Source organism: Lactuca serriola, chromosome 1 (assembly GCF_051521515.1).
Source record: "Lactuca serriola cultivar US96UC23 chromosome 1, Lser_US96UC23_V15, whole genome shotgun sequence".
Classification (NCBI taxonomy): domain Eukaryota; kingdom Viridiplantae; phylum Streptophyta; class Magnoliopsida; order Asterales; family Asteraceae; genus Lactuca; species Lactuca serriola.
Window position 1 is genome coordinate 99106060 of NC_136408.1, and position 27095 is coordinate 99133154.

General features: G+C 37.6%; 3 protein-coding genes across 4 annotated transcripts; all 3 read right to left on the reverse strand.

Annotated features, from left to right (window-relative positions):
* Positions 1-6131: 6131 nt before the first annotated feature.
* LOC145095934 (type I inositol polyphosphate 5-phosphatase 13-like) lies at positions 6132-11863 on the reverse strand. 2 transcript variants are annotated; one of them, XM_079033745.1, is made up of 11 exons: positions 10827-11863; positions 10487-10739; positions 9589-10405; positions 8837-8961; positions 8659-8743; positions 8105-8261; positions 7959-7999; positions 7554-7821; positions 7334-7457; positions 6895-7252; positions 6132-6728 (listed from the first exon to the last, which is right to left on the reverse strand). In XM_079033745.1, exons 1-11 carry the CDS (start codon positions 11689-11691, stop codon positions 6366-6368), a joined length of 3456 nt encoding a protein of 1151 aa, XP_078889871.1. In that variant the 5' UTR covers positions 11692-11863; the 3' UTR covers positions 6132-6365. The 2 variants fall into 2 exon arrangements, with proteins under 2 accessions (XP_078889871.1, XP_078889866.1); XM_079033740.1 differs by having other exon boundaries at positions 7959-8261.
* A 2452-nt stretch (positions 11864-14315) lies between these two features.
* Positions 14316-17052, reverse strand: LOC145095943 (uncharacterized). The gene is made up of 6 exons (XM_079033750.1): positions 16665-17052; positions 15663-15851; positions 15100-15216; positions 14855-15004; positions 14710-14768; positions 14316-14597 (listed from the first exon to the last, which is right to left on the reverse strand). The coding sequence occupies exons 1-6, from the start codon at positions 16836-16838 to the stop codon at positions 14462-14464; spliced, it is 825 nt and encodes a 274-aa protein (XP_078889876.1). The 5' UTR covers positions 16839-17052; the 3' UTR covers positions 14316-14461.
* Positions 17053-18708: 1656 nt separating this feature from the next.
* LARP6B (RNA-binding protein) lies at positions 18709-21809 on the reverse strand. Its single transcript, XM_079033755.1, has 10 exons — positions 21020-21809; positions 20597-20678; positions 20409-20503; positions 20247-20318; positions 20075-20154; positions 19883-19982; positions 19741-19788; positions 19576-19641; positions 19338-19487; positions 18709-19264 (listed from the first exon to the last, which is right to left on the reverse strand). The coding sequence occupies exons 1-10, from the start codon at positions 21617-21619 to the stop codon at positions 18974-18976; spliced, it is 1584 nt and encodes a 527-aa protein (XP_078889881.1). The 5' UTR covers positions 21620-21809; the 3' UTR covers positions 18709-18973.
* Between the last annotated feature and the right edge of the window lie 5286 nt (positions 21810-27095).

Here is a 27095-nt window from a genome sequence, read left to right on the forward strand (position 1 = left end):
AACAGCGGAAGTCTAAATCATATAATCCTCAGCGATGCTCGTGCAATCAAGATGCGCTTTTCCCCTATCAACAGAACCACCTGAAAACATTGAATCAAAAACTATAAGCATACATCTTAGCGATTTCCCCAAAAAACCACACACCACAATACATATACAATGTATACAAACCAATATCTCGGCTCTCATACCGCTTCGCATACAAACAAGTCTCTTGGCTCTTACACCGACCCATCTAGTGACAAATAGATCTAGTTCCTATCTAGTCATCAATAGTGGGTATCTAGGCTTACAACTCTCATGTTGTCTATCATCAACCATGAATAATCTAGGCTCATAGCTCTTGTGTCATTCCATCATCAACCCCTCCACATAACATATCCACATACCATAGAATCAAGCAACCAAACAATCATCAAGAAAAGGATTATACTAGCCTACCTACATAATCATATGCTACATTACATCTACATCATATCATATAAAGGTATATATTGTAATACATAGTATAGTTAGATAACTTGCTTGAACTACAAGCTAACAAAACACAACTACACACACGAACTCATAAGAATCGATCTCACGAACCACCTAGATAACAAGATAACTTTAAACCTCATTCTATATTAATCCCTCAAAGTCTAATCCAAAGTCAAACTTCTCAAAAATTTAATGGTCAACAGTCGGCACGCCAAACCCACATATTAGTTGCATCGCGATCACATCACGACAAGACAGTTGTGAACTCCATCCAATCTTCATGTCGTGTCCCCTCAATGGTCACATTGCAATTTTCGGTCCGATGCATTTATCCCATCAAATTCTTAATCCTTTCTAATAGAGGTTCCAACTCTTAGATCTAAATCATACAAGGGACATATTGGATAAAGTTTCCAACTTTATCCAAATCTATCATGCAAAAAAACCCAAAATTAAAACCTAACTCATATTTGGCATAAAATGGTCAAGATCTTGTCTATGGCTCAAAAGGAACCCATTCATACCCTTTTTCTTCTCCAAAATATCAGAAGATCACTCAAAACCATTCTAAGGTTATGGAGTTGCTCATTCTCCAAGAACTTTAAGTCCAAAGGAACAAAAAGGACCAAAATCCCACCTAACACCTAGATTTAAGCATGAAATCAAATAAAGCAGAGATTTTTATGACTTACCAAGCTTTTGAAGGGTCTAGAAGGTGGAATCTTTAGTTACAAATGGTTTCTCTAAATATCACTAGCTTTCTTCTTCACCAAGAATCATTCAAAACACTAAAATCTCTCAAGAAAGCACAAGGGTGGCTAAGGTTATGAACTGAAGGTGGATTCTAATGCAAAGGAGGAACCTTAAAAGTTAGCACCACTAAATAGGGCCCAATGCCTGAAACCTATAGTTTTGGGTTGTGACGATTGCACGTCCGACAATCTCTTAAGTCGTGTTGCTACTTATTGACGTGGCTCACGTCACGATCCCTTAGAATTTGTGGTGCCCTAACTCCAAAAACCCCAAATTAACACTTAACCAATTCAACACGTAAACAACTCGTATCTGGAAACACGGGTGTTAAAATATCAAAAACAAATAACTGCACTGAAAGAGATGACCTCCTGAGTTGGTCAACGAACTATGGAGTCCAAAGTGGTGAAAACTTTACCCTTAATAAGGACGTGGAGGCTACTGGGGAGAACCAATGAACAAAGGATAAGGAGGTCTATGTTATCATACAACACAAAATGATGCGATGTTGGGTTGTGATGATTCATTGAGAACAAAGCAACAACAGCAAATTGACAAACAAAATTGAATCATCATATCTCAGCAAGCATCTTGTTCTAGCGACCTTAGTAATAAAACTTTAACAAGAAAGACATAGAATACATGCCCTTTTAGACTTTGATTAAAACTTCTTTTTAGTATCGTTTGGATAAACTAGAACCCAAACTAGAGTTCCTATTATGAATTCGCACACAAGAGTATGAGCAAGGAACTTGAACACAAAGCACCTCCTTTATTTGTTCCTTGCAAAAACCGAGAGCCCTTGAGATAGGGGCTCCTAAAGTTGTTCAAGACAGACAGTGAGAGAGAGAGAGAGAGAGAGCTTTGGAGAACGTAAGATTTAAGCCAAGGAGATAGGGGTTGGTTGTTGTATATCCCTTCCTTTTCGCTAAGTTACCATTATCCCTAAAATAAGAGATAATTACTAACAATGGATATTAACATTTAACCCCTTGAGCTTAATTAGTTTTAGATTAACTCAACATAATTTTGATGTGTTAATAAACTAATCCCTTCATCTTTCTCTTTGTCAAATTATCTTAAATCATATATTTTGTGTAACCCAAAAGGACCATGCTAATGATTGAAGTCACCAACCTGTTGTGACCATGGACATATTTATAGTAGTTTTTTACTTGCACATGTCATAACAATTGTACAGTCCTACCTTTCTTAGCCTAGCAAGGTGTACATCATCCAAGACTATAAATATGCTCATAACTTATAGGTATGAAGAGTCCTAAGTAAGTGATCAAATATTCATTTGATTTATGATATCCATATAAACATAAGACAAGGAAGTATGTCATTTAAACATTCAAGATTATGTTTCTCGGTAGAGATTTATGATGACCAACAACATACTATATTATTGATCCATTATCAACTTAGTTTGAGTACGGTCGTATATTTGATGTCAACACCAAATCATCGAGGATCCCTTGGATATCGCTTCTCCTATTAGGTTGGGAAGAACAAATCGACTTTAGGATCTCGCCCACTCATCATCTCATACCCTACATTCCTTGTATGGCTGTGAGTTACAAACAACATTTGATAACACCACAACACAATAGAACACATAACTAATAATCTCATGCATCTTCGATTGTAGAATGTAGGATATTATTATCTTAGAATTACTCGTAACAATATCCATAAAGTAATCTTTAAGTTTAGGTTACTCTAATACTTAAGCGTCAATAATGAATTTTTGATAGAAGATTATTTAGAATGAATAATCTTAACTAATTTGTAGTTGTCGCGACAAGGATTCCAAAGATATAAAGAATGCCGAAATCCGAGTTATAACGAAGAAGTTATGACCTGTCGAAGTTTCGCGACAGAACCGGCACAACCCAGCGTGACATAAATAGTGAATTTACGCTAGAGCGGTATTTGGCCTTAGCGATCTAAAAGAAAGTTGTAGAATATGTTAAACCGAGAGCGTGCATAAAAAGAATGTCCAAATCTGACTCCGTATGAGGAAGTTATGATTTTTTTAAGTTTCAGCTTAGTAGTATGCAGCCCGAAGTTCAAATATGAGATCGAGTGATTTCCAGCCAAAACAATCTAAAGGAGAATTGAATATCTCGTTAATAGTAGTGCAACGGTAAAAATACAGACGAAAACGGACGTCGTATGAGGAAGTTGCGAATTTATAACGGAGTTTTCCTGTCCCGGCCTACTAAAAATAATATAATAAAAATAAAGTCAAAATTAGACGACAGAGTCTAAACAAAAGTTGTAGAGCATAGTCTCACCTACGCGTTGATATAAAGAACGTCGAAAACGGAGCTCGAATGAGGGAGATATGAATTTCTAAAGTTTTTAAATAATTAAAATACATAAATTTGATTATATATTCGGATAATATCTGAAGTGGTGACTCGTCCTATCTTATCCGAACTACGCCCAACGTAGGGCTTGGTACACCCAGCGTACGCATGAAATAGGCATTAAGCCCCGTGTACTTGCGAGTTACGCCCAGCGTAATCAAGGGTTCAGCACCCTATAAATAGAACTCGAACCCAACCATTATTGGTTGCTAATTTTCATTTCTCTCCCCTTCCACTTTCTTCTATTTGGCAGGTTTTACCCCCCGAAGCCCCGGTATCAATCCCGACACCCGAAGCCTCAAAGATCCCGAGAAATATAGTTTTCGAGCCGAAACTCTACCCGCGTGAAGCCCGGTTTTGGAGAAAACATCTCAGTTTCAGCGAAGAATATTATTTTAAGAGACGAGGTGTTGTCCAATCATCGTCTTATCATGTGAGTGTATAGTCCCTTTCATAAACACAATTTTAATACAAGTATTGGTTGAATGTATTACATCTATGTTATGAGTGAGTGTATAGTCCCTTTCATAAACACGATTTTAATACAAGTATTGTTTGAATGTATTAAGTATATGTTTTGGATGAGTGTGTAGTCACTCTCTTCTAACACATAAATATAAAGTATTTGTTATGAAATACGTGCTATGTGTTTATATATTGTTGTTTATTCGAGATGAGTGTAGAATGAATGTTTTATATAGTTTTAAAATGAGTTAAACTGTATATGTATTTTATATCTACAAATATGTTTGGTAGAACATGGGTAGATGAGATAGTTGGTGGGTGATAAAAGATGAGTTGGATAATGAGATCAAGAGGTTAGTTTTAGATCCGGAAGTATGGATCAGGTGAAAAGATTAGTTTTAAATCCGGGAGTATGGATCAGGTGAAGAGATTAGTTGTAGATCCAGGAGTATGGATCAGGTGAAGAGATTACTTTTAGATCCGTGAGTATGGATCAAGTAAAGAGGAAGGTTTTAGAACGAGAGTTTAGATCGTGTCATTGTGAGGATCGATGGGGTGGGATAAGAGTTGCTTTTATATTGTGAAATTATATAAGTTTGTGAGTTCTAATATATATATATATATATATATATATATATATATATATATATATATATATATATATATATGATATAACATTGTGGGATGAAAACCCTATATGCTCACCAGGCTTCCAAGTCTTGCTCACTCAGTTTTCTTTGTATTACAGGTTATGGCACGAGAGCATAAGTTGGCTGACATAACGAGAGATTTTGGATTATAGGCCGGTAGTTATAAATAACTGTTGTAAGGTCTATTTTGTTCTGTTTATGCTTTTGGTATGTATTGAACATGACATCCCGAGATTTTGTTATATTATGAAAATACATTTCTTTAAAGAAATGCTTTGATAAATTCTTTATCATATTTTGTTTTGGAAACAAATTCCGCAACTGTTTTCTGTAAAAGATTACTCTGATTTTAAAAACAAATCATAAACAAATCGGTCTTTTCTGACCGTGAAATTAAGGATGTCACAATGACCGTCTTAAATCACTATTTACTTCCACTACGACTGAATCTAAAGGAATTGAATAAATTAATATTCAGGAAGTTGAGTAAACATGAAAGTTAAACATAATAATAAACTAATGAAAGTGATTGCAATCCAACATATTATTAAGTCTCCACATAATAATCAATCAAATCAGATAAAATTTACCATGTATAAGTTCCGAAATAAAATCAAACTAAACTTAATACACTCAAACCAATTCATATGAAGGCCCTTTCCTAACAATTTATCGTGTTGGAAAGGTATTATACCAACTTCAACTTCTGTTTTTCCATGTGCGTATCCTTAAGCCATATCATCAATATTTGGAAGACTCGTAACATGGAATCCCCAAACAAGCACCAAACATAGTGTTGAGTTCATTTGATTGAAAATTTGAAGAAATATTATCATACAAAACTTTTAATGGGGAGTACCAAGCTTCAAGGAATACTTAACTCAACGGTGGAATTTCCCCGATAGTGAAGCGAGTTGGGAAACAGAGGAACTGTAGCAATTTGTGGAAGAGATCAAGATGTACCATGAAGAAGGCGTGATGAGTAGGTCACTTTCTTAGATGGGGAGAGTATAACATTCAAACTTTCTTTAGGACCAATATTTCTTTGACCATATGGAACATTGCTTCTATACTTCAAAAAGGATATCAAATGGTCACTTTTTAAATGATTTCTCTTTATTTTCATGGCTATTGAGTTACTTATTTCATTGTTTTTTCTGGTGTCCGCATGTATTAACCATCACATTCGTTTGCAAGCCAACTTAAATACTTTTATGTTCTCATGTAAAGGATTCGACTACTTGTCTATTATATCATCATTTCCTTGGTTGAGTGTTTGTGATTAAGGCTGGCCACTTAAGCGCCGCACAACAAGCTTGAATGATAAGTCCATCACAATATCACAACATGCAACAATCCAATCATCAAATCTACATTAATTCAAAACCTTTCTGTTCGCATAATGTACCGATTTTCGCACTAAATGATATTAATCAGTTGGTTCAACGGAAACATTATGGTTTAAGCTGTCTATTGCACAAAATTTAACAATAAAATACATATGAACATTTTGTTAAATACAATCAAGGATCTTGGAATCTGGCACTCGTACGTATTTACATCAAGAAGCCAAGTAACATTCGATTCTTGCTCGTCTATTTGCGTTGTTCTGTACTAGCTAGCTAGCTTAATTCAAGAATCATTCATGTCTACTACTCCGATGATGATCATCACCATGTTTAGCAAAAGACCGGTGATGAGAAGATGGATGCTTTTTAGAACCATAACCTTTTGGTTGTGGTTCCATGTGCCCACTACCACTGCTACCACTACTACTAGCCTTAGGAGAGTAGCGATGGCGTACATGACACTGGTGACTTTTTGTTTCAGTTGACCGGCTGCCTCTAATTACTACCAATAACATCGCTACCCTGTCACGCGTGTCTTCCGACCTCCAACTTTGACCTGCACCCTCCACGTCATCCGAGGTATGTGTGTCATCATGGTGGACCAATATTTCTGCCGTGCTTCCAGGTTTTATTATCCCAACCGCTGGTGCCACCTAAACCACAGTTCCGATTAATATTTTTTTTAGAAAATGACAATAGTCATATGAGTGCGCTCGGATGACTGGAATATTTTAGGTCATCCGATATCAGATCTAACCAGATAATCTGATATCGGATGACACAGTAGTTGTTTCAATTTCAACTTATGGAAGTTGTTACCTCGAGCCAACGAGGAAATCCGAAGGAACCTCTTTGTCTATACTCAGGCTCTTCATTATCTTTAACGGCGGAGTGACCATCACATAAGATTTGAAATATGGCATCATCTTTGGTGCTTTTGTTGGTGATTGATAAAGGTCGGGTGTCTGAATTTTGGAGGACGATCTTGTTTGTACTAAGTGAAGTGTTGGGAACGCAACGTAGTTCTTCACGTATCGATTTTATTTTTTCGTTGGACTTGAATATTTTTCCAAATTCTTGTCTTCGCACCGATCTATCAACATGAGCAACTTGGACTTTAAATTTGCAACGAACTGGTTTGTGATCACTCTCTATCACGTCCATACAAGCTTCATACCTATCAACATCACCAAAAAGTAAAATGATTTTGAATATTAACACAATGTTAGAAAGAGGAAAGTTCCCCAATGAGACCTACAGAAAAATAGAAGCCACAACAGGACATGCTAAACTGCATTCTGATGTTGGAGAAGATCGATTGTCTCGATATAATATCCTGTCACACCAAGCTGGAATTCGCTTTTTCTCCCCGGAATCATATCCTGAAAAAGAAATATCAGTAATTAGTCAGTGTTATAGACAATCCCAATAAGGCAATAACCACTCGACTATATCAGAGTTATGATAATTAAACTTACCTCCTAAACCTGGTTTTCCTCTTTCAAACTTATAAGTTGGAGGAAATCTGATGAGTGCTTCTCTCATTCCATGAAAAACTTTCCCGGCTTTCATTTCGGCTCTAAGCTGATCCTTCTCTCTTAGCCAATCAAAACTCCTTTGAGAAACAAAGTCGCGTGCTTCATCATAAGTTATCCCAAAAAGACGATAATTGAAGTCGCCACAAAAGATAACCATATCAGCTTCTGCTAGATCAGGCTTCCCCTCATCCGGATTTATAACCACAGACTGTGACAATAATAAAATAAATAAATAAATAACTCCACATGAGAATCACACTTTCCTTTATGTACACCATCAAAACGTATATTAAATTTCTCTTTTTATAATGATTTTAGTGATGATAAATAGTGGAGGAAACTTACGTTAGTAGGGCGAAGCGATTGAGCAGTAGAAGACACACAAGCTGAAAGAATGAGGATCAGCCATGGGAAGGCAAAGGAAGAAGAAACCCAAAATAAATATGTGGACAAGGCAAGAGAGCAACACAAAAACAGGTATCGCGCCATACCAGAAGTGTTATTGCTTGTTCGTCCAAACGCGATATTTTTGTAAATGTGATCAAAATCTTGGTTGCGCCTAGTCACTGCTTCCAAATGAGCTGCCAGGTGGCAGTTTACAAAGCACATTATTCGATCATATACTCTTAATCTCAACCCTACTCCACCCTGCTCAATAAAACCATAACATTATCACAAAAATATATGTATATATACACTTTTAGGGTTAATGTCATAAAATAACAACAGTCTATAGGCTATAGTAAGAAATTTGCACTTTAGATTACTTATCTTTTTAATTTGTATTTAATATGTCACCAAAGTTTTTTTAGGTTATCATTACACCAATAGGGTAAAATTTGTTCATTTAGGTATATTCTGATATGGCAGAATTATACGGCTGAAATACACTTTAATGATGTAATGACAACCCTAAAGAAATTAGTGACATGTTTGAATACCTAAATAGCAAAGTGTGTATTACTTGTTGTCATTTTTTTTTTTTGACATTAACTCTCATACCTTTATCATCTTGTAAGATTAAAGTACATCTATTCATGAATACCTTATTACCAAGTGCACGACCTAGGCCACAAGCGACTGCTCCAACATCAAGATCGCCTACATGTGTTCTAAGACTCTTTCTTACCCTAAAAAAGATGGATTTTAAGAATGTAAGTAGGAATTTTAAGGAAACCCTTTAGGGAAAAGTACAAAATGAAAATTGGGTCTCAAAGATTTACCATATAGCAATGAGCAAACCAGCCAGTTGCCTAGATCCTACACGTTCAAAAGTAGATCCTTCCCCCATAGCCTTCCCCATGGCATCTTGCCACCATTGTCCATTAGAACTTCCTTCAACACCTAACTGCATAGTGTAAAATGCAAATAATTTATCTCAAGATGATGTTACACTAGTCCCACATTCTTGTTTTTTATATAAAAGTAGTTTCTTTTGGTGACTTTGAAGATTAGGTGTCGTTTGTTTTTTCTAAAAAACCACTTCTGACCACTTATTGCTGCGCCGCAGCATTTAGCCATTCACAGCTGTTTGTTTTTCAGAAGAGACTTAAAAACTGTTGCGCATATGTTGTGTGGCGCAGCATTTGACCCTCTACTTCAAACCTCTTCACACCTTACTTTAACTTATTGCAGCAGTCAGATGTTAAAAAACAAAAATATTTTTTATTACATGCTACAGCCGTTTGGTCCCCCTCTTCTGCTACAGAGGGGTGATCCGCAGACTTCAGACATTTTTGCTTTGAAAAAACAAACGTTCTATATGAATGTGACTGATTCAAGACTCTGAAAAGAATCATGAGACATGTTCCTTTTTTTTATTAAGTGTTGTAATTAAAGATAAAATGCTAAATGAGTAATGATGTTGATACATAGTAAAGTTGAGACTTTCTTGATATTGGATATATATTATTTGAAGAAAGCAACCATTTTTAACATGGTAAAAACCTTAAAAAACACAAAAGATCGATCTTACAGTTTCTTTTGCAGCAGACATTGCAAGAAACCCTGCACCCATATCCACTTCTTGCAAACCAACAACAAGAATGTCAACATCAGAAGCCTGAGATCCAACCCACGACACAAGTGCATCATGACATGGTTTCCCTTGACCAACATTCCATGTCCCCACCATAAGCCTAACAGTTTCAAGTGTCGTATACATATGTTCTCTTTTCGATAACTCCGGTCTCAAAATATTATCAAGAGGTCCCGGAGACGAAATATACCACCCTCGTATACCACCATGTGTAGCCAAACTAAAAACAGATCCATTCCCAACTACCATTTTTATAACAGGTCCATTATGCGCAATCCACCCAGCAATCAAGTTTCCTTCAAGATCGATTACTTGAACCATTCCACTCACGTACCCGACCCATATTCTTGGCCCATAAGTGCAGAAACAGAGAACAGCGCAATGATGGTGATGGAAATCGTGTAAACGGTTGCCATTTGCGTCCCATTGAACTATTAAACCATTTGAACACCCTGTCCAGATGGATCCATCGTAAGCAAGAAGAAGGGCTTCGGTTTTTTTAGCGTCTTCAGCTGTGAATGCACCTGTTCCCTTTGTTGCAACTCGCCGGACTGCATCTGCAGCTCCGATGATGGCGTTGCGTGATCTTTGTAGAAAACTACCTCCTTGTTGTTTTTCTTTTTTGGACTTTGAGTTACTGGGTCTTACACTAGGTTCTTCTTCCGGTGGTTGTTCTCTTTCCGATGAGTCAATTCGGTTGTCGATTTGACCATCTACGTTGTATACTTTCAAAAGCTCCCTCGTACGAGCGTCCCTGTAACAATGGTTTGAAAGTTTAAAGATTGAACTTTGAATGATGATGATGTTTATAATCGAGTGAAAAAAAGATATATACCAGAGTGAGAAACTGAGGGACCCAGCTGCCCATACTTTTGCTTTTACTTTATCTGATAATAGAAACTTGACATCGGAAGAAGATATGTGACAGACGCCATTAATGGTGGCTTGGCTTTTAAGGTCGATGCTTGAACGTTCCACAAGCAAAGCAGCCATGTGACGTTCTTCAGGTGATAAAGCTAGCGACTTTTCAACTGCTTCCCATGGCCAGACCTTTATCACTCCGTTTTCAGACCCCATCCATATATCACCTGCAAAAGAATGGCGGATTGAAAGAGGAAACCATAGGTTATGTTAGGTTACATTAATGGTGGTTGAGATTTGAGAAGTTGGATTACCATAAGAAGAAGTGACCATGGAAAGAACAGCGCCACGCTGGTTAGCCTGCCATGAGAGGCCTTCTTTGAACGGAGTATCATCGGCGGGCTGTTGATCCATTTTCCATGATCGAATCTTACCATCTTTGTGTCCACTCCAAACCAATTTACTAGCACAATCAATCATCAAACATGTGGTGGGAGGTGTATTTGCAGATTCGTAAAAAGGGGCTGCATCTTCATCACCACGTCGAGCTCTACCGCCGATTCCGAGCCCTGGTTCGAATGCGTCGGAGAAATTCCAAAACCTAACACCGGATTCCTGACCCGCCCACAACTGTGTCTCCGTACAAGCAATCGTCCGGATGAATCTTCCAACTTGAGTCTCCTTTAGCGGGTGAGGTCGGAGTTCAAGGGCGGTGGGACGACCTGGGTGAACAGCGGATCGAGAAGGAGCTTTGAAGATTCCGGCTCCACCTCCGCTTGCTGAAAATTCCGGCAAAGGGTGTTGGTCTTCGAAGGAGGATGACGAATTCGAATTGCTGTTGTGGCTGTTACTGTTGTTATTTCCATGGAAGAAGTGATTTTGGCTGTTGGGGTCGGAATGAGAAGATTCTGAGAAAGAAGATGAGGTGGCGTAAGGGTAAAAGTCATTGTCGTCATCTTCGTCGGAGTGGTTGCCAAATTCATCAATGGCTGCGCTAATACGGGCATCATCAAGGCTGTGCTGGCGGTGGTTCTGTTTTGGGTGGCGTTTGAAGTTGGTACCGGTGTTTGTGCGGAGCTGTTGGGAATGTGTTTTCCTGTTGCCGGCGGTGGAAGGAGGAGGAGCGTTGGCCAGAGCAGACAAGGCGTCGGCATCGCCGTCATCCAACCCCTGGCTCATTTTCCCTTGTGGTTGAAATCAATCAATCGATCAATCAAGAATTAGTTCATCAATTGCAACGGATGATAACAGTTTCGAGAGCAATCAATCAAGAATTGAAACAACATTTGTGAAGATAGAGGATGAGGGTGAAAGGGTCACAAGAAGGAAGACGAAGAATGAGGCTATGCGTACGGACATGAGGATCTCTCGATGCCATGCAAATATAAAATTAAAATTGATGGCCATAATCATCTCTCTAGTATCTAACCATCAGAAAACAATTTTAACATCAATACACATTTTAATTTATATCTCAAAAGTCAAAAGTTCACAATTTTCTTTCAGAAAACGGCATGACTTATTTGCTAGTAACTCTTCTTAGCCTCAAAGGTGGTCTTTGTTTTACAAATTAAATTCTAACATTGAGTAGAAGAAGTTGCTAAGCCTGACCGGAGATAGAAGAGGTACTATCGAAGAAGTTATAGGTTGAAGTCTAGAAGATCGGATTTATTTGAGGACCAAGACACGTAATAAACACGATAAAAAAAAAAGGATTGGTAGGTGGACGTTGTCTACGCATCGTTCCCTAGTCACAAGCATTTTCAGAATCCAAGGAAGAAAGAAGACGATGTGAGGTTTATTGTTCGGATCTTAGAGTCTTATGTATGTTGTATCAACGTAGAGTGTTGTAGTTATGTATTGTACCTCTAGATAGTAGACGTGACCAATTTGGACATTCTCATGTGTGGAAGTCGACCGTCTTCCCAATTGTGGAACTATGTTAAATACTCGTGTCTCTTGTAATAACATGTTTGCCATTTTTGACCTAGTTCTTGGCCTCCTTTCTCTCTAAATTTCTTTCATCTTACCATCTTTATAACTTCTGTATATTATAAAGCTCGCCTTTATGGTTTTTGGTTGGTAGATCTAGCCTTATAAGCATATTTGGTCCCTTTTATCATGTTTTTTATTGACTTTGGAAAACTCCAGGTCCAAAGTTTGCTTGGGATTGTTTTCTAGACCTAATGAGGTGAAAGGAGTGTATGCTCAATCATCAAAGTCTTGTTATATTGGCCTTCTTTAGATCTAGGGTTTGGTGTAATGCTTGATTTGAGCTTGGTTATACATAAAGTTTGGATTTTTGTCCATTAGGCACCTCCTTAGATGGTGTCTGGAAAGTTATAGTCTTTGTCTAAGTGGATTAGGGACTTAATAAGAAGATATGGATATGCCCAGAAAGCAAGACGAGACTGAAGGAGGGTTGAGACGCAAAGTTTGAATGACATCGTGATTATTTTGTCGCCTAGTGGTTGCGATGTGACGAGGGGTCGTGACACGACTACTCGTTTACCTTTGACTTTTTGTGTGGTTTAACTTTTGGTCAAACTTTGATGGACATGGAGTTTTTTATTGAGATCTAACCTCTGATTATTATTGGTTACTAAGATGTGCCTAATGATGGATTTAGGTGGTTCGCATTAGTTGATATCCTTGAGGAGACTTGCGTGTGAGGATTCAGTTGGTAGTATCATTTGAGCTTTCTCACTATAATATGTGTGATATTATATGTCCTTTGTGTGGTTGGATGTATGTGTATTGTTAGTATGTGGATATGTGATTAGACTGGATTAGTCTTCTGTTATCATGTTATGATAACTGGTTGGTCTTATAGGTGGTTAGTAGGAAGATGGTTGGGAGTACATGTCATTTGGGATGTTGACCCACTGAGGTGTTGATTGTGAGCCGACTGTGAGTCTACCAGTCACTTGGGATGTTTTGAGTGTCTACTGCCCACTGAGGTGTTGACTGTGAGCAAACTATTGTATGCATTGTATGTGTAATGGTATATATGATATATTAGGGAACTTACTAAGCTTTGTGCTTACTCTTTAAAGTTAAATGTTTTTTGTGGTTGTCCCGGTGAAATAGGAAAGGGTGTGGCGTGAATGTACTCGCATCCATGATTTGTTTTTAGGCTTCCGGTAAACTTTTAGTTATGCAGTCTTGAAGCAATTGGACACTTATGATCTTTTTGTGAAAACCGTTTTTGCATTGTTTTAGTTATATTTTAAGAAAATTTTGGTTTGGGTGACCATTTTGGTTTGGCTACCATTATGGAGAGACCTCTATTTGGCTTTGTTTTGGGTCCTCTTATATTTGGAGGATGCATGATACACGACTAGTTATCAAATTATATTTGTTTTTTCTTTGGTTCTTCATGGATTTTGTGCAATATGTTGTGGATCATTCGAAGCACTTTTGGTATGCAGGTTAATCTTTGGGCTCGAAAATTTTAAGCCACCGTGCAATTTGGCAATGATCGCGACAATGTATTAGAGGTTTGAATGCTATCATGGATTTATTTGTTGTACGAAATATTCATGACTTATTTGTTAAAGTGTTTATTAAAAATAATTGAATATCATTTCTTTTTCATTACTAGAGTATTTGATGAAGTTTTGGACATGATACAGAAATGTCGATTGTCATAGACATAGATATAGATTTTCCACAAAATCCTCCTTATCATCTTCCACTACTCCTAACAAAACAAAAGTTAGTTTCAAAGTTCTAAATTTAGTCTAAAATAATAACAAATAAATAACAATGACACAATCATAATACAAATAAAATAAACAAGCTTGTGAAATTGCAAAGGGGAGTGACTTCTCTATATTGTTCCAAAGAAGAATGAGCACAAAAAAGTAGAGTGCTAAATTTGATTTGTACACAAAAAACATAAACAAAAACAAAAACAAAAACACCCCATCAAATCAAATATCAATAATCAATCTAAGTAAAATAAGGTTACAATCTTCCTCATATTCTTAGCTTCTTGACATGTCTCCATCAGCAATCTGCTGTCATGGAAGGCAAAACAAATCACTTGCTGCACTTGAGATATTATATCCATGTTACACAGCCTACAACAAATCAAAATCAAAATCAAAAATTACAATAATATAAAAAACCTAAATATGTGAACAAATGATAATAATAAAAAAAAAAAGGGTTCTTTTTTAAGATTCTACAAACCTGCTGGCTTCGATCAATGGGAGATGATCATTGTGTGGTTTTTCAATCACATTCTTCACCTGCATATCCAAGAAAAAACATATCTACTTTAGAAAGGGTAAAAAGGTAAATTTGTATGTGTAGAAGGTAAAAGGTAAAATCTTACTTTTGAAAGTAATTCTTGGCTTTCAGGAGGTTGTTTTTTCAAACTTTGAGGTAAGATTACAGTAAGCAACTCTGGTCTTTCAGCTCTTAATGCACCTCTAATTACAGCTGCATTTGTTCCAGAAGCTCCTGATGTAAAGATGTGATTTTTCTGCATAAAATAAGTTTTAATGTAATGATACATCACAAATATATATAAAAATATATAAATTGATTTCACATTTATGTAAATATGTATATATATACCGTTATGACCATAGCATAACTAAGAATCTCAATGAGTTCTTGATGCATGAATCCCATGTTTCTTGTCCCAAAAAATCCAATGTTTCTTGGACCTTGTTGTTGGATTGCTAGTAATTCCTGAAAAAAAAAAAAAGTAAAAAAAGTAATAAAATTTTAATCAGAAACTCAAATAAAAGATGGGTTCTAGTTATTTTTACAAATGTTCATTCCATTCCATGAAAAGGGAAACTCCGGAATCCGGCCTAAGGAATGGAAATTAACAAAATGGAATGGAAGGAATCAGATTCCTTTGTGAATGGTCTATTGACTATTCCATTCCATTCGGGAATCAGATTCTTTCATGAATGGTTTAATTTCATTCCATCATGCAAAACAAACAACTTTTTTTTTTCATTCCAATGGAATTAACCATTCCATTCTTTCCAATTATATCCACATCAAGAAAGTGAAACTAGTTTTCATTTATGTATGTATAACTTGAGATGTGCAATAAGTGATTCTTGATTATAGGTGGCAAAATCAAGATTTGAGCTAATTTTAGTGATGATAAATGAGGCACAAACCTGTAGGTAATCAACATCAGGGGCAGGTTTATATTCTGAGACAAGAACAGCACCTGAGCCTTCTACAATGGTTTGAGCTTGTGTAGGAAGTTGAGATCCAAATTCATCATCAGAACCAAACATTTGCACTTCATTTCCATCTTCAATCTTTAAACAACCAATTGCTTGATGTCTTTTACCACAAAGCCACTATATCAGCACATAAAAAACAGAGGGCCCTGGTAGTAAATTATCAGTGAAATCAACTGAGCATTCAAAGAAACGTTTAACAAGCATGTAGAGGTCAGTTTTGGTTAAAGATGAATGGAATCAGTCATTACATTCTATGATATAATCATTGATGTTTATAGACAAAATAAACAGTTTTGTTATTTCATTTGAATGGAATGGTCCCCGATTCCATCATACCAAACACTAATATAGGTCTCAATAAAGAATCCCTTGGATGCAAAAGAAGTCAGTAACCATATGGTGAACTTGTAGAGACCATATACTGATTTAGAATTTTGAAAAGAATCTTGTGATTAAGAGAAAATCAAATAAAATTAGTCAATAGTCAATACAAGGTTAACAGCAGGACAACAAACAGATAGACAAAGTAACAACAGAATCCAATCATAAAAGGTCAAGAAATTGTTGAAAGAGACTCCTAAATCACATAATTAATCCTAGGAAACTCCACAACTGATCAACCAATTGGGATTTGTTTTTATGGATGGAGCATAATGGATACTGGATAGAAAAACATGGCAAACTCTGTAGCAGAAATCAAGGAATTAGGTTGAGATCTAATGAGGAGCGCTATTCAATAGGAAATGAAGAATCCCATGTTTTTATTCAACCAAAACGCAGAAAAATGAGAAAAAAACAATTCTGTGAAGAACTATATGAAATCAAACAAACTAAAACGTACTACGCATACTAAACATCCAGAATTCAATTCAACAGCATATCAAACACCTTGTATGGTTGAGATAGCGAAAAAAGGGAGCAGGGTTTTACCGGCTTCCTGGTGAAGAGAGTTTGTGGACCAGACACCTTGAGAGAGAAAGAAGATGATGATGAAGAAGAAGAAGAAGAAGGTGAAGGTGAAGAAGAGAGACGTGAAGCAGCAGTAATAGTAGCAGCACCAGTAGGTGTGAGAAGAGGCAACAACAATAGCCTCGTCGATGTCATTTTCTTATTGATTTCTCCTCCGCCGGCTATAAACTTGTTCCGGCGACCAGTCTGAGTATGAATCTGTACCCGTTTTCACCCAATTTTCCGGCGACCGTCGGTTTGTGCTTCAGTTATTATCTCTTCTTCCCTTCTGCTGTGGGAGAGTCTCGAGAGAGATAGGAGGGGTCGGGAATTTGAGGAGAAAAAGGACTTCCCTTTTTGTACCCTTTCTAATTTGCTCTTTCTCTTCATTTATATATATTTTTACCTAAAGTTGATGTATTTTAAGATTATTATAAATCAAGATGTGTAATATTTTAATAATATGATGACATGATTTACATCTGCTATTAGAAATTAGATAAAACAAATAACATTATTTTTTTTTGTTTTTATTTCACTTTTAATACGTTTGATAACCTCTAAATTCATAATAACATATTAAACAGTTATAGCAATAACAATAGACTCCGTATATTTCATTGAAAATAGGGCAGGGGAGGTATGTAGATGCCAGGATAGCCTGGGTTATCTCTCAAATTTTCAGATGTAGTGGAAATTTTTTTGAGATTCTTTTGGTATAATTCATTTTTTTTGTGTGCTACCAATGACATTTCGTTCTGGCTCTGGCACCACCTCCCTAGAGAGTAAAACTGCATGTCTCAAGATGATTTCCGGCATGATGAACCAATACCTTTCAAGAGAGGCAAAAACATAAAACTCACAAGATCTTATATGAATAAATCAAATTAAAAGTCTCAAGATGTGATACTTGCAAAAGAAGCTAACAATAACAAATCATATGTGAGAAGTAGAAAAAATGTTACAAAAATACATATTAAATATATCTAATACATATATTAAGATTTACATTGTTACAAAAATACATATAATCAACACCATGTTATTCTTACATTGTTATAATTTGCATTTGTGAAAAGCATTGTTATAATTTGCATTTTAGAAAAGCTATGATATGTTGCCATTTGGATATATGTTAAAATAATTACAAAAAAAAAAAAAAGTTCTTTATGGAAGTACTTTTTTAGTATGATGGTTTTTGAAAGATCTTAAATATTTTGTTTTATTTTTTATTTTTTTAACAACCTATGTTAAGGTTGAAGCTTTATGAGTAGGCAATATAAGTGGTTTTATCTTCTAGTCGATCTCTATACACAAAAAGACGAGTAATAACCCGCATCATATGATGTAGACCAGTGGGCACCCCTCAGCCCTCGGATTTGGCAAATGCAGTCAAAGCCGCCTTAGCCTTACTAGCACCTCCGAGAAGTCTACCGAATGTTCATGATGTTCTTGCGCAAGCGTTTGAGATTCGAATACGGGTCAACTTTCGTTTTTTAAGTGTTTCATACCACTTTTTAAAACAACAGTTCCATACCAAATGATCACCATTAGACTATCCAAAATGCTACCGACACAAAGATGCTAAAAGGTAGTCCCCTCATCACAACACCTCTCCATCACCACCACTACCACTAGGGTGGTCTCAACGCATAGAAAAAAAGAGAGAGATAGAGAAGCATACATCTTCAAGAAAAGACGTATTTCTATAAAAATCATTCCACTTTGAAGTTTTTTCGCTTTAACCACCCAAAGAGTATTTTTCTAATTTATTTACTCATCGAGACTTCAATTTAAAAAAATATAAAAAAAAACACACACACCTGACAAAAGCCAACGTGTGCATCTATCTAACAAAACCAGTTCATGTCAATTAGTCATCTCTACGTTAGAGTGTTCAATTTGGTTTACTCATGACTAAAGTTGATGCTTATCACCCGACGTTTATCGTGTGCATCTACCCAACCACTTCATGTCTATTACATCTGTCGGCTGCAAAACTCATAATTCACAAAAAGACAGCAAGTCGACGAAATGTTATTCAACATTTTTATATAAAAACCTCCATCAATCCTTCTCTTCACTTCAAATTACATCTTTCCCCCCACCCCCATCTCACCTTTCTTCCATATCCTAACGTTTACCAAACAAAGGGTAGAAACAACAATAACATCTAAAAAAAACAGTATCTCCAAAACCCAAAAAAAAAAAAAAAAAAACAAATTCTGTTTTTTACTTTATAGAATATAGCACAACACTCAGAAAAAAATAAAAATAAAAAAAAAAAAAAACTAGTCAGAAACCGAAACAACCAAAGGCTTCCCCCGCCCCATAGCAAATCCCCTCGTGCCATCTGGCATACGAGGCCCCGGAGGTTGCTTCCCCCCGCCACCACCATGCTCAGGGGTATTTATGGAATTTCCCAACACCGGTGCCACCACATGAGCCATTCTATTGTTGTGATGATTATTATATTGTGACCTTCCACGCCCCTGCCCCTGCCCCTGCCCCTGCCCTTTCCCCCGCCCACGGTTCCGCCCTTTTTTATGCCCGCCCTCTTTCTCATTTGCCTGATCTTCAACCTGATACACAAAAGTAAAGAAACAAAATGACAAATATACCCTTTTGATATCAAAAAAAAAGAATTATTCATACTATTATTTGCTCGTGTGACTGGACATCAGATTGTTGGTTGGTGTCTTCCACGTGTTGTTGATCTGATGTGGATGTGTCATCTTCTTTTTGGGCAGCCTCGTCTTCCTGCCCGGATTTCTTTCCACGTGCTTGGGCAGCTTTCGCTTGAACCTTTTAAAAAAAAAAAAAAAAAAAAAAAAAATCAGTTTTATAGTTTATACATAATCAAAATATATATAAATAAATATAAAGCACAAACCGGGCGTCTTAGTAAACGAACTCTCAAACCATTTCTCCAGCTTCCCTCTTTGTTTAGCTCCATAACCTAAAAAAAACAATAAAATTAATCAAATCTTGGAAAAAAAAAATCATAATTTATTAAAAATTAAAGATTATTGGTATTGGTATTGGTATTCACACTTACTGCTTTTTCTGCAAGCTCAATGGACTCGTATTCCACAAAAGCATGCAACTTTGTCAAAAAAAAATAGATTTCAAATAATATGAAAGTTAGATATTTATAAAGAAAAAAGAAAAATAAAATACATTGCCTATATTATGCATACCTTGTTACTGAAGAGCATACCATCTGCTTTTGCTGTTCTTGAATTTGAAGATGGCCCACCGTTTGAAGCTTGAGGTTGACAAGTACGGATTGTTTTTACACTGATGAAAAAAATCAAATACTAGATTACTTACATAATGTCTTCCAGAATGTTCTAGAAAAATGTTTTGACTTATAGTCAAATGTATACTACCTTCCAACAACTGAGAAAACCTTCATTAGGTTCTGATGACAATGATCCTCAGGTAAATTTTCAGCAACGATTATGCGAGACTATGAGAGAACAAAAAAATGTGAAAAAAGATTCTTAAAAGTTTGAATCTTGAATTTTGTCAATGCCTCAATGGATGTATAATTGTGTATACCTGAAGTTCTTCCATGTCTGACTCGGTCAATGGATGTTGACGTTTGACTTTCTTCCCATCTTCACTAACCATCTATAAATGAGAATGTAGAAGTTAAGAAAAAGAGAGAAATTGTTTAATGTTTATAAATTGGAGTGGGAAAATGTGTTTAAAGAGCTTCACCAGTTTTGTAGAGTTTCTCAGTATGTTAGCAAGCTGGGAGTTGCTGTTGACAAGGGCTTTGATTTTCTTGAAAGATACAACAACAGATATTGGCACTGAAAAAATGTTGAATTTGAGGTTAATGATATTAAGATGTGGAATTTAAGAATTTTGATTGTTTCTCACATAATGGAAGGAGTGGATCTTACCATATCCTTCAGGATCTTTGTTGATGAACCTCATTAAATGATCAGTAGTTGCCAAATTTATATCACTGAAGTAATATTCCACCTACAGAAGTTATATCATAAAGATGTCAATTGTGAAGATCAAAAGCACCATAGATTTATTTCATAACAACGTCTTCACCTAAGCAAACAATGGTGTAAACAAGATAACCAAGTTCCTACTTATCTGTATCAATATGTTTTCAAGTTAGCTTTAGAGATTGAAAGAGAAAGCAAGACGAGTAACGAGTTAGCATACAGATTACAGAAACACATTTCTATGAAACATAAGTACCCTAGTTCATAGTAGCAATTGAGAAAAAAAAAAAAACAAAATTAGATAAATAAAGCATCAATTAACTCAGAATCATGTAAAAGCAAGTAGAGATAGGGGCATAACCCTGCCTGATTGAGAATCTTCTGAGTAGCTTCATCAGTGAGACCATCTTTTGAATCTGGATCTCCAAGAACTGTTCGCTGAGCTTGAACCGATACATCCTTATGATCGAGGAACCCCGTGGCGCCATTAAAGGGGCGTGGATGATTATGATTATGAGTGTGATTATGATGTTGGTGATGGTGATACTGAAGCGGAACATGATGATGGTGATGATGAGGGTGATGGTTTTGCACAGGGACAGAAACGGGAACGTGAGTCGGGATCGGGGGGTGAAAAGGAGAATTAGGTGAAGGATATACATGAATTATTCCCGGAGAAGTCGGAGGAGGGGAGATAACTAGCCTCGGCTGAGATAGATCGGCGCGAGTAGTGACAGTAGTTGAAGTCGTAGTAGAGGATGACGACGGGGAAGATGCGGCGGTGGTAGTTCGAGGAACAAATTCCGGAGCCTTAGCGTTGAGACGACTAGAGGATACGTTACGTGTGAGAGTTGGATTGTTGGTATCACTGGAACTTGAAGTAACAGTAGAAGCTGGTTGCTGAAGATCGTCATGGTGGATTACAGATTCTAGGGTTTGGGAAGAAGATGGGGGTTCTTGAGCCATATTATTGGGTAATTGTATGTATATGTTGAAGGGGATCTGCTATGCTTGAAGTGTAGAAACCTAGGGTTTGTCTGATGCAGACGAAGCAAGATCCCCCCTTCCTTCTTCCTCTCTACCTGTGTCGATGGAGACACTACAGAAGGTTTCCCTGCCTTTCCACAACCTTTCCCCCTTCACTTATTTATTTTACCACCAAAGGAAAAAAGAAATACAATGATTTTGATATTGTTTTCTTTTGATAAATCTTTTACCTAAAATAACAATAATACATTACTTTTTATTTATTCTACAACTAAATATCTGATTATGTTTGTTGTAGTAATTGTCATAAAAAAAATCTTTGTCAGAAAGAAATTTCATGTGTATCTTCAATATTGCATAAGATGAGTATTGTGACTTGTAGGGTACAAGTGTCCAATACATTTGATTTTATAAGATATTGTCAACCAATCCAACTTAACTAGTAATGACCCATCAAATCAATTCAATTATGATAGCATAAGTAAAGAAAACCAACTCAAGATTGAATCGGTTTTATCCGTTGGATATTAAATATATCTAATTGGATCCATCTAAATTTCATCTAAACCGAATCCAATATATTAATCCAATACATATTGGGTATTTAATATATCTAATTGGACCATCTAAATTTCATTTAAACTGAAGTCTAATTTTCAATCAAAATATGATAGCATAAGTAAAGAAAACTAAAAACAAATCAAAATGTAGAAGTTGATGAACGACCAACTTGGAAAAGAGAGGACACAAACTTGTGAAAGTTTTGATTAGGGATTTGGGGCTTTCAAGTTTCGGTTGCGCCTTTTATATGTTTCAGACTTATTTTCATTATAATTTTAATAATGATTCTTAAAAATAATTAAAATTTATATAAATAGTTTTTAATTAATTGGAATTTTATATTTTTAATTGCATATCCAATTGGAGAGAAATTAAATTGGATTAGTTCGGTATTGGGATTGTCATCCAAAAACCGACCGATTCAATTTGGATATTGAAATTTTATATGTAACATTTGTTCCAGGTATATACTTCTTTTGTGTTCATAGCAATTAGGACTTCAAATATGAAATTTTTGGTGACCATGACGTGGTGGTGAAGACACCACAACGTGGTCTCACCTTGTAAGAAACATGCTTTTTCTTTTAGACACCACGACGTGGCAAGGTCTTGGCTATAATGTGGTAGCGGCCAGTATGAAAAAACTTAATTTTTCGAGTTTAAAGCCCTATTGAAGGGATGTGATGGTTAGGTTTGCTCACCCTCAACCTCCATCACTCCCTCTTGACCTAAAACGAACCCTAGCCTCCCTTGTTGATACCTTAAAGCTTTTTGTGGTGTTTTATGGTGTTGAAGGGGAAGAAGGTGCTTTTTGTGCATAGATTCAGCAAACAAGTCTCCCCAACACCTTCTTGCGCACATTCTGGACCCTTGTAAGCCTAAGTTCATACATTTTGTGTATAATCCTTCTAGAGCTAGACTTTTAAACATTTTTCTCCATGTTTAAGGTGGTTTGAGTGGATGGATTCCATAAAGTTTGCAACTTTGTGGATCCTTGAGGTCCCTTTGTGGTCTCATGTTCAAGATCAAAAGTTATATAGTGTTTTGTTCCGTGTATGGGGTTTTGACCTCGTTTTTACCATTTTGACATGACTAGTTTTCTCGTATGTGAGCTGAGTTTTCTCACTATACTTTGTACTGCAGTATGTATCCTTATGTGTAGGATGTTGCTATGAAGTAGTGATCTTTTATACAGGTAGATTTGTTTATGATCACATATATTTCCTTGATATTGTTTGTTTGCATATGTCGACATATTGTGGTTGGATTGAGGCGGTTATGCTCTGTGTTGTAGGCCAAGATACACAGGCGGTCTAGTAGGTACTATAGGCCTAAGGAGAACGGTCAAACTACAGTTGTAGGCTAAAGAGAATGGTCCAGTTGATATTGTAGGTTTATGAGAGAAGTCCAGCCATAGGTTGTAGGCTCGGGAGGCGGTTCAGCCCTATGTTGTAGGTCTAGTGTGCATGCATTGTATGTGTATTATTGTTTGGGGTATTTTGAGGAACTCACTTAGCGTTGACTTACAGTTGTGGATTTAAATGTTTCAGATACTTCAGAGGATCGGGGCAAGACGAAAGTGTGGTTGTACACATCATCCGGTGGTCGTTATGTTTTGAGTGATACTATGATTTTATGATATGATCATGAAACAATATTTTTTGTGACTTATGTTTTATAGAATTCTAAAAACGAAAAAAAAATATTATGGTTTTTTGGGACGTTACATCAGAACCAATTCAATTCAATTCCAATTGGATATTCGATGTATGTTAGTCGGTTTAAATTGGATTGATTGGTTTGGATTGCATCTGATTGTTGTGATATGCCAGAGATGGTTTAATTGAGATCGAGGGTGAGAGTCGTGTTGGTTCCTTCTTCTAATATCATGGTACAAAAGAGAAAGATGATCGTTAGTTGGCGTCTAGGAGGGATTCTTAGGACGATGCCCCGACGATCAAGTTAGAATGGATTCTAAGAGAAGAAAATGTAAATATGATGAAAAAGAGTTTTGTCCCCTTCTTCATGAGGAAGAAGGGTCCTTTCATACCTAATTGAGAGGCGCGTGCCTCCTAATTGATTTTGTTGATCCTTCCCTCGTGAGACGTGACATGGCGGATCCATATTGAAGGATCTCTCGTTACGCCTTTTTGTCTCGTTGCCTCATTGGCTAGAGGGGAATCTTCGATATTATGATGATTGTGATTGTCGTCAGATGGGCAAGTGGAACTCTCTGATTGGTCCCACGTTTTTCGGGGTGTTATTTCTAAGAGAAAAAGGGCAAGGCACAGTTCTGCCCCTTAACCGTCATACCAGTGACTCCGCATTGGCGAGGGCCCAGCCTTGGCCTCAGACTAGATACGACCAGATCCTAACCAGGCCAAGCTTGGTGTTAGTTTGACTTCTCCTTTTTTGATGTTTTCCCTAAGGGATACGTTAACAAGTCCCTTAGCGTAGGAGTACGTGTTGGCTTGGTAGCGTCGTCGTTCAAGCCTATATTTCAACACGTATATGTCTGAGATTATCTCTAGCATTTGACAGACATTAGAAAGCGTCGTAAATGTGTGTCAGATCCATCGCGAGACAGTTCGTGACGCCAGTTTTGCCTTTAAAATCCTCCCTTACCCAAGACCTTTCATCTTCACCTCCTTTCCTTACTTTCGTTGTATTGACTCAGGCATTTTGTGAATTTCCTTTTTCTATCATTCATTCGTTCTTGACGATGGACCGTTATGACAGAGTCCCTACCGCAGAGGAATTCCAACTTCTGCAAGATCAATTTGGTTTCTTACCGGAGCACAGTGTGATGATTCCAACGAAGGGGTCATCAATCTATGACTGTCCTCGAAGGAAAGTGGGGGGTTCCTATTCCTCTATTCAAAGCAGGGTTATGCCTGCGAACATATGACTTTTTTGATATGATCGTGCATCACTACGACTTTTCCATTGACGAATTAACCCCAAGTGTTGTCAATAAGATCGTAGGTTTTGAACTGATCTGTCGATATATAGGTTGTATACCTACTTTTTGGGTTTTCAGTTACTTATTCTATTCATTTACGAACTCCGGCGTCCGCACGCTAGCGAAAAGGCAAGCCATTCGTCAGTTGATCTCCGAACAAGATACTCCGAAGAAAAATTGGCAGAGGCAATGGCTCTAGGTTAACCGAAACCTTGTGGAGCATGGGTTTCGTAAAACACGATACTTTCCCAACCGTCTTCCCAAGTTGTTCGGGGATAACCTAATTCTTGGCAAACGGCTGGGAAACATTACTGTCATTAGGGAGAAGTGGGAAGATTTCATTCTTGCCGCGACCGGTATGAGTGCCGCCTAGAGGGCACATAGGAAGATGGCGCAGTTATTCGTCGTAAGATGCGGCATTCACTCATCTCCTTCTCTCCCCTTTTTTTTGTAAAAAATAAGAACAGTGTATCTTATTGGCTTGTGAGTTCTCATACTTGGTGTTTGTGTTTGCAGGTGTTGAAGCCGAGATTTCCTTGGAGATGGCCTTGCGCGGTCACTATCAGGGTAAGCTTTGCCACCGAGAGGTTGATCTTGTGGAGGCTCTTCCCCCTCCCGTATCTGAAAAACGTATGCGGGAGCCGCTGGATTGCTCTTAGCAGAAGGGGGAAATATTGGTTCTTGCAGACCTACCTCGCCTTCCCATCCGATTGTTGGGGTCGTTTCCCCAGTTTGTTTTCCGGCTCCTGCTTCTTTCGATTTTTCTGTGGGGGTGCAAGCAAAAAAAAAAGTAATACCCCTGTTCAGTAAAAACGAAGTTTGCATGTGGTGTTATCATCGGGCGAAGAGACTGAATCTGATGATGCAGGCCTCCGTCCTCGTAAGATGTGCAAGACGGTGTTTCTGCCCAATCTTCTTGGTGGTATTAGGGATGTTCTTGGAGATAAATTTGTTGTGCCTGGGCAGAAAGATATAACGGTGGTGCCTAGTTCTTCAAAGGCATCACCTTCGTCGTTTACTGGCTTGCTCTCAGTTGATCCTGGTTCTAGCTCGGTGCTTGGAGGTGCACTAGGTGTGTCAGAAGATTCTTCCCCAGTGGACAACCTTCCATGGTTGATGAACTGAGAGATGTGTCTCACCCCCTTGGATTTCGAGGCTTACGCTCCAGGCTTGGCGGTTACTAAGGATTCCTTGTTGTCGGAAGACATTGCCGCCCAGGAGTGGAGTATCTGTGCTCATCTACCGGCCACAATGGAGTTGCCTGCGGGCCAATCAGACGCTCGTATGGCTCGTGACCTTCGATATGTCGCTGCTCAGGCTTCTGCCCTTCTGGTTGCTGCCGCTGACCGGGTTTTCCGCTCTGGCATAAATGAGGCACAATTAAAAACTTTGCAAGATGCCATTGCAAGCTTGAGGGAGGAACTCCGTGATTCAGAGGCAGAGCTTCGAGTGCTGTCCGAGCAAAATTGCATCGTGGCCTGCGAGAAGGCCGCTTTGGAGGATCATGTGGCTACTTTGGAAGGCCAAACGGAGCGACTCAAAAGTCAAGTGAGTTCGCTTACTCAGGGAAGGGTGTTTTAGCGAGTGAGTTGGGCAGGTGCCAACGTCAACTGGCCCATGCCCGGGTTGATGGTGTTGTTGCCCGAGGCAATTTTCAACGGATGTTGGAAAAGGTCGTGGTTCGAGTAATTGATAAGGTTATCGAGAGCGCAGAATTTCCCAGCAGGATCCAAGGTGTTTAAAAGGCATGTGAGGACCTTGGGCTTGAAAAAGGGAAACAGTTAGTTGGTCATTCCACAATTTCTAGTGAACCTGAAACCCTGAACCCTGGCCGTGTCGCGATAAGAACCGAAGAGGTGGATATTGCTCTTTCATCCCTTGCTGAGACGGATTTTGCGGACCACTTTCGTCTGGGGGAGCTGGATTATGACA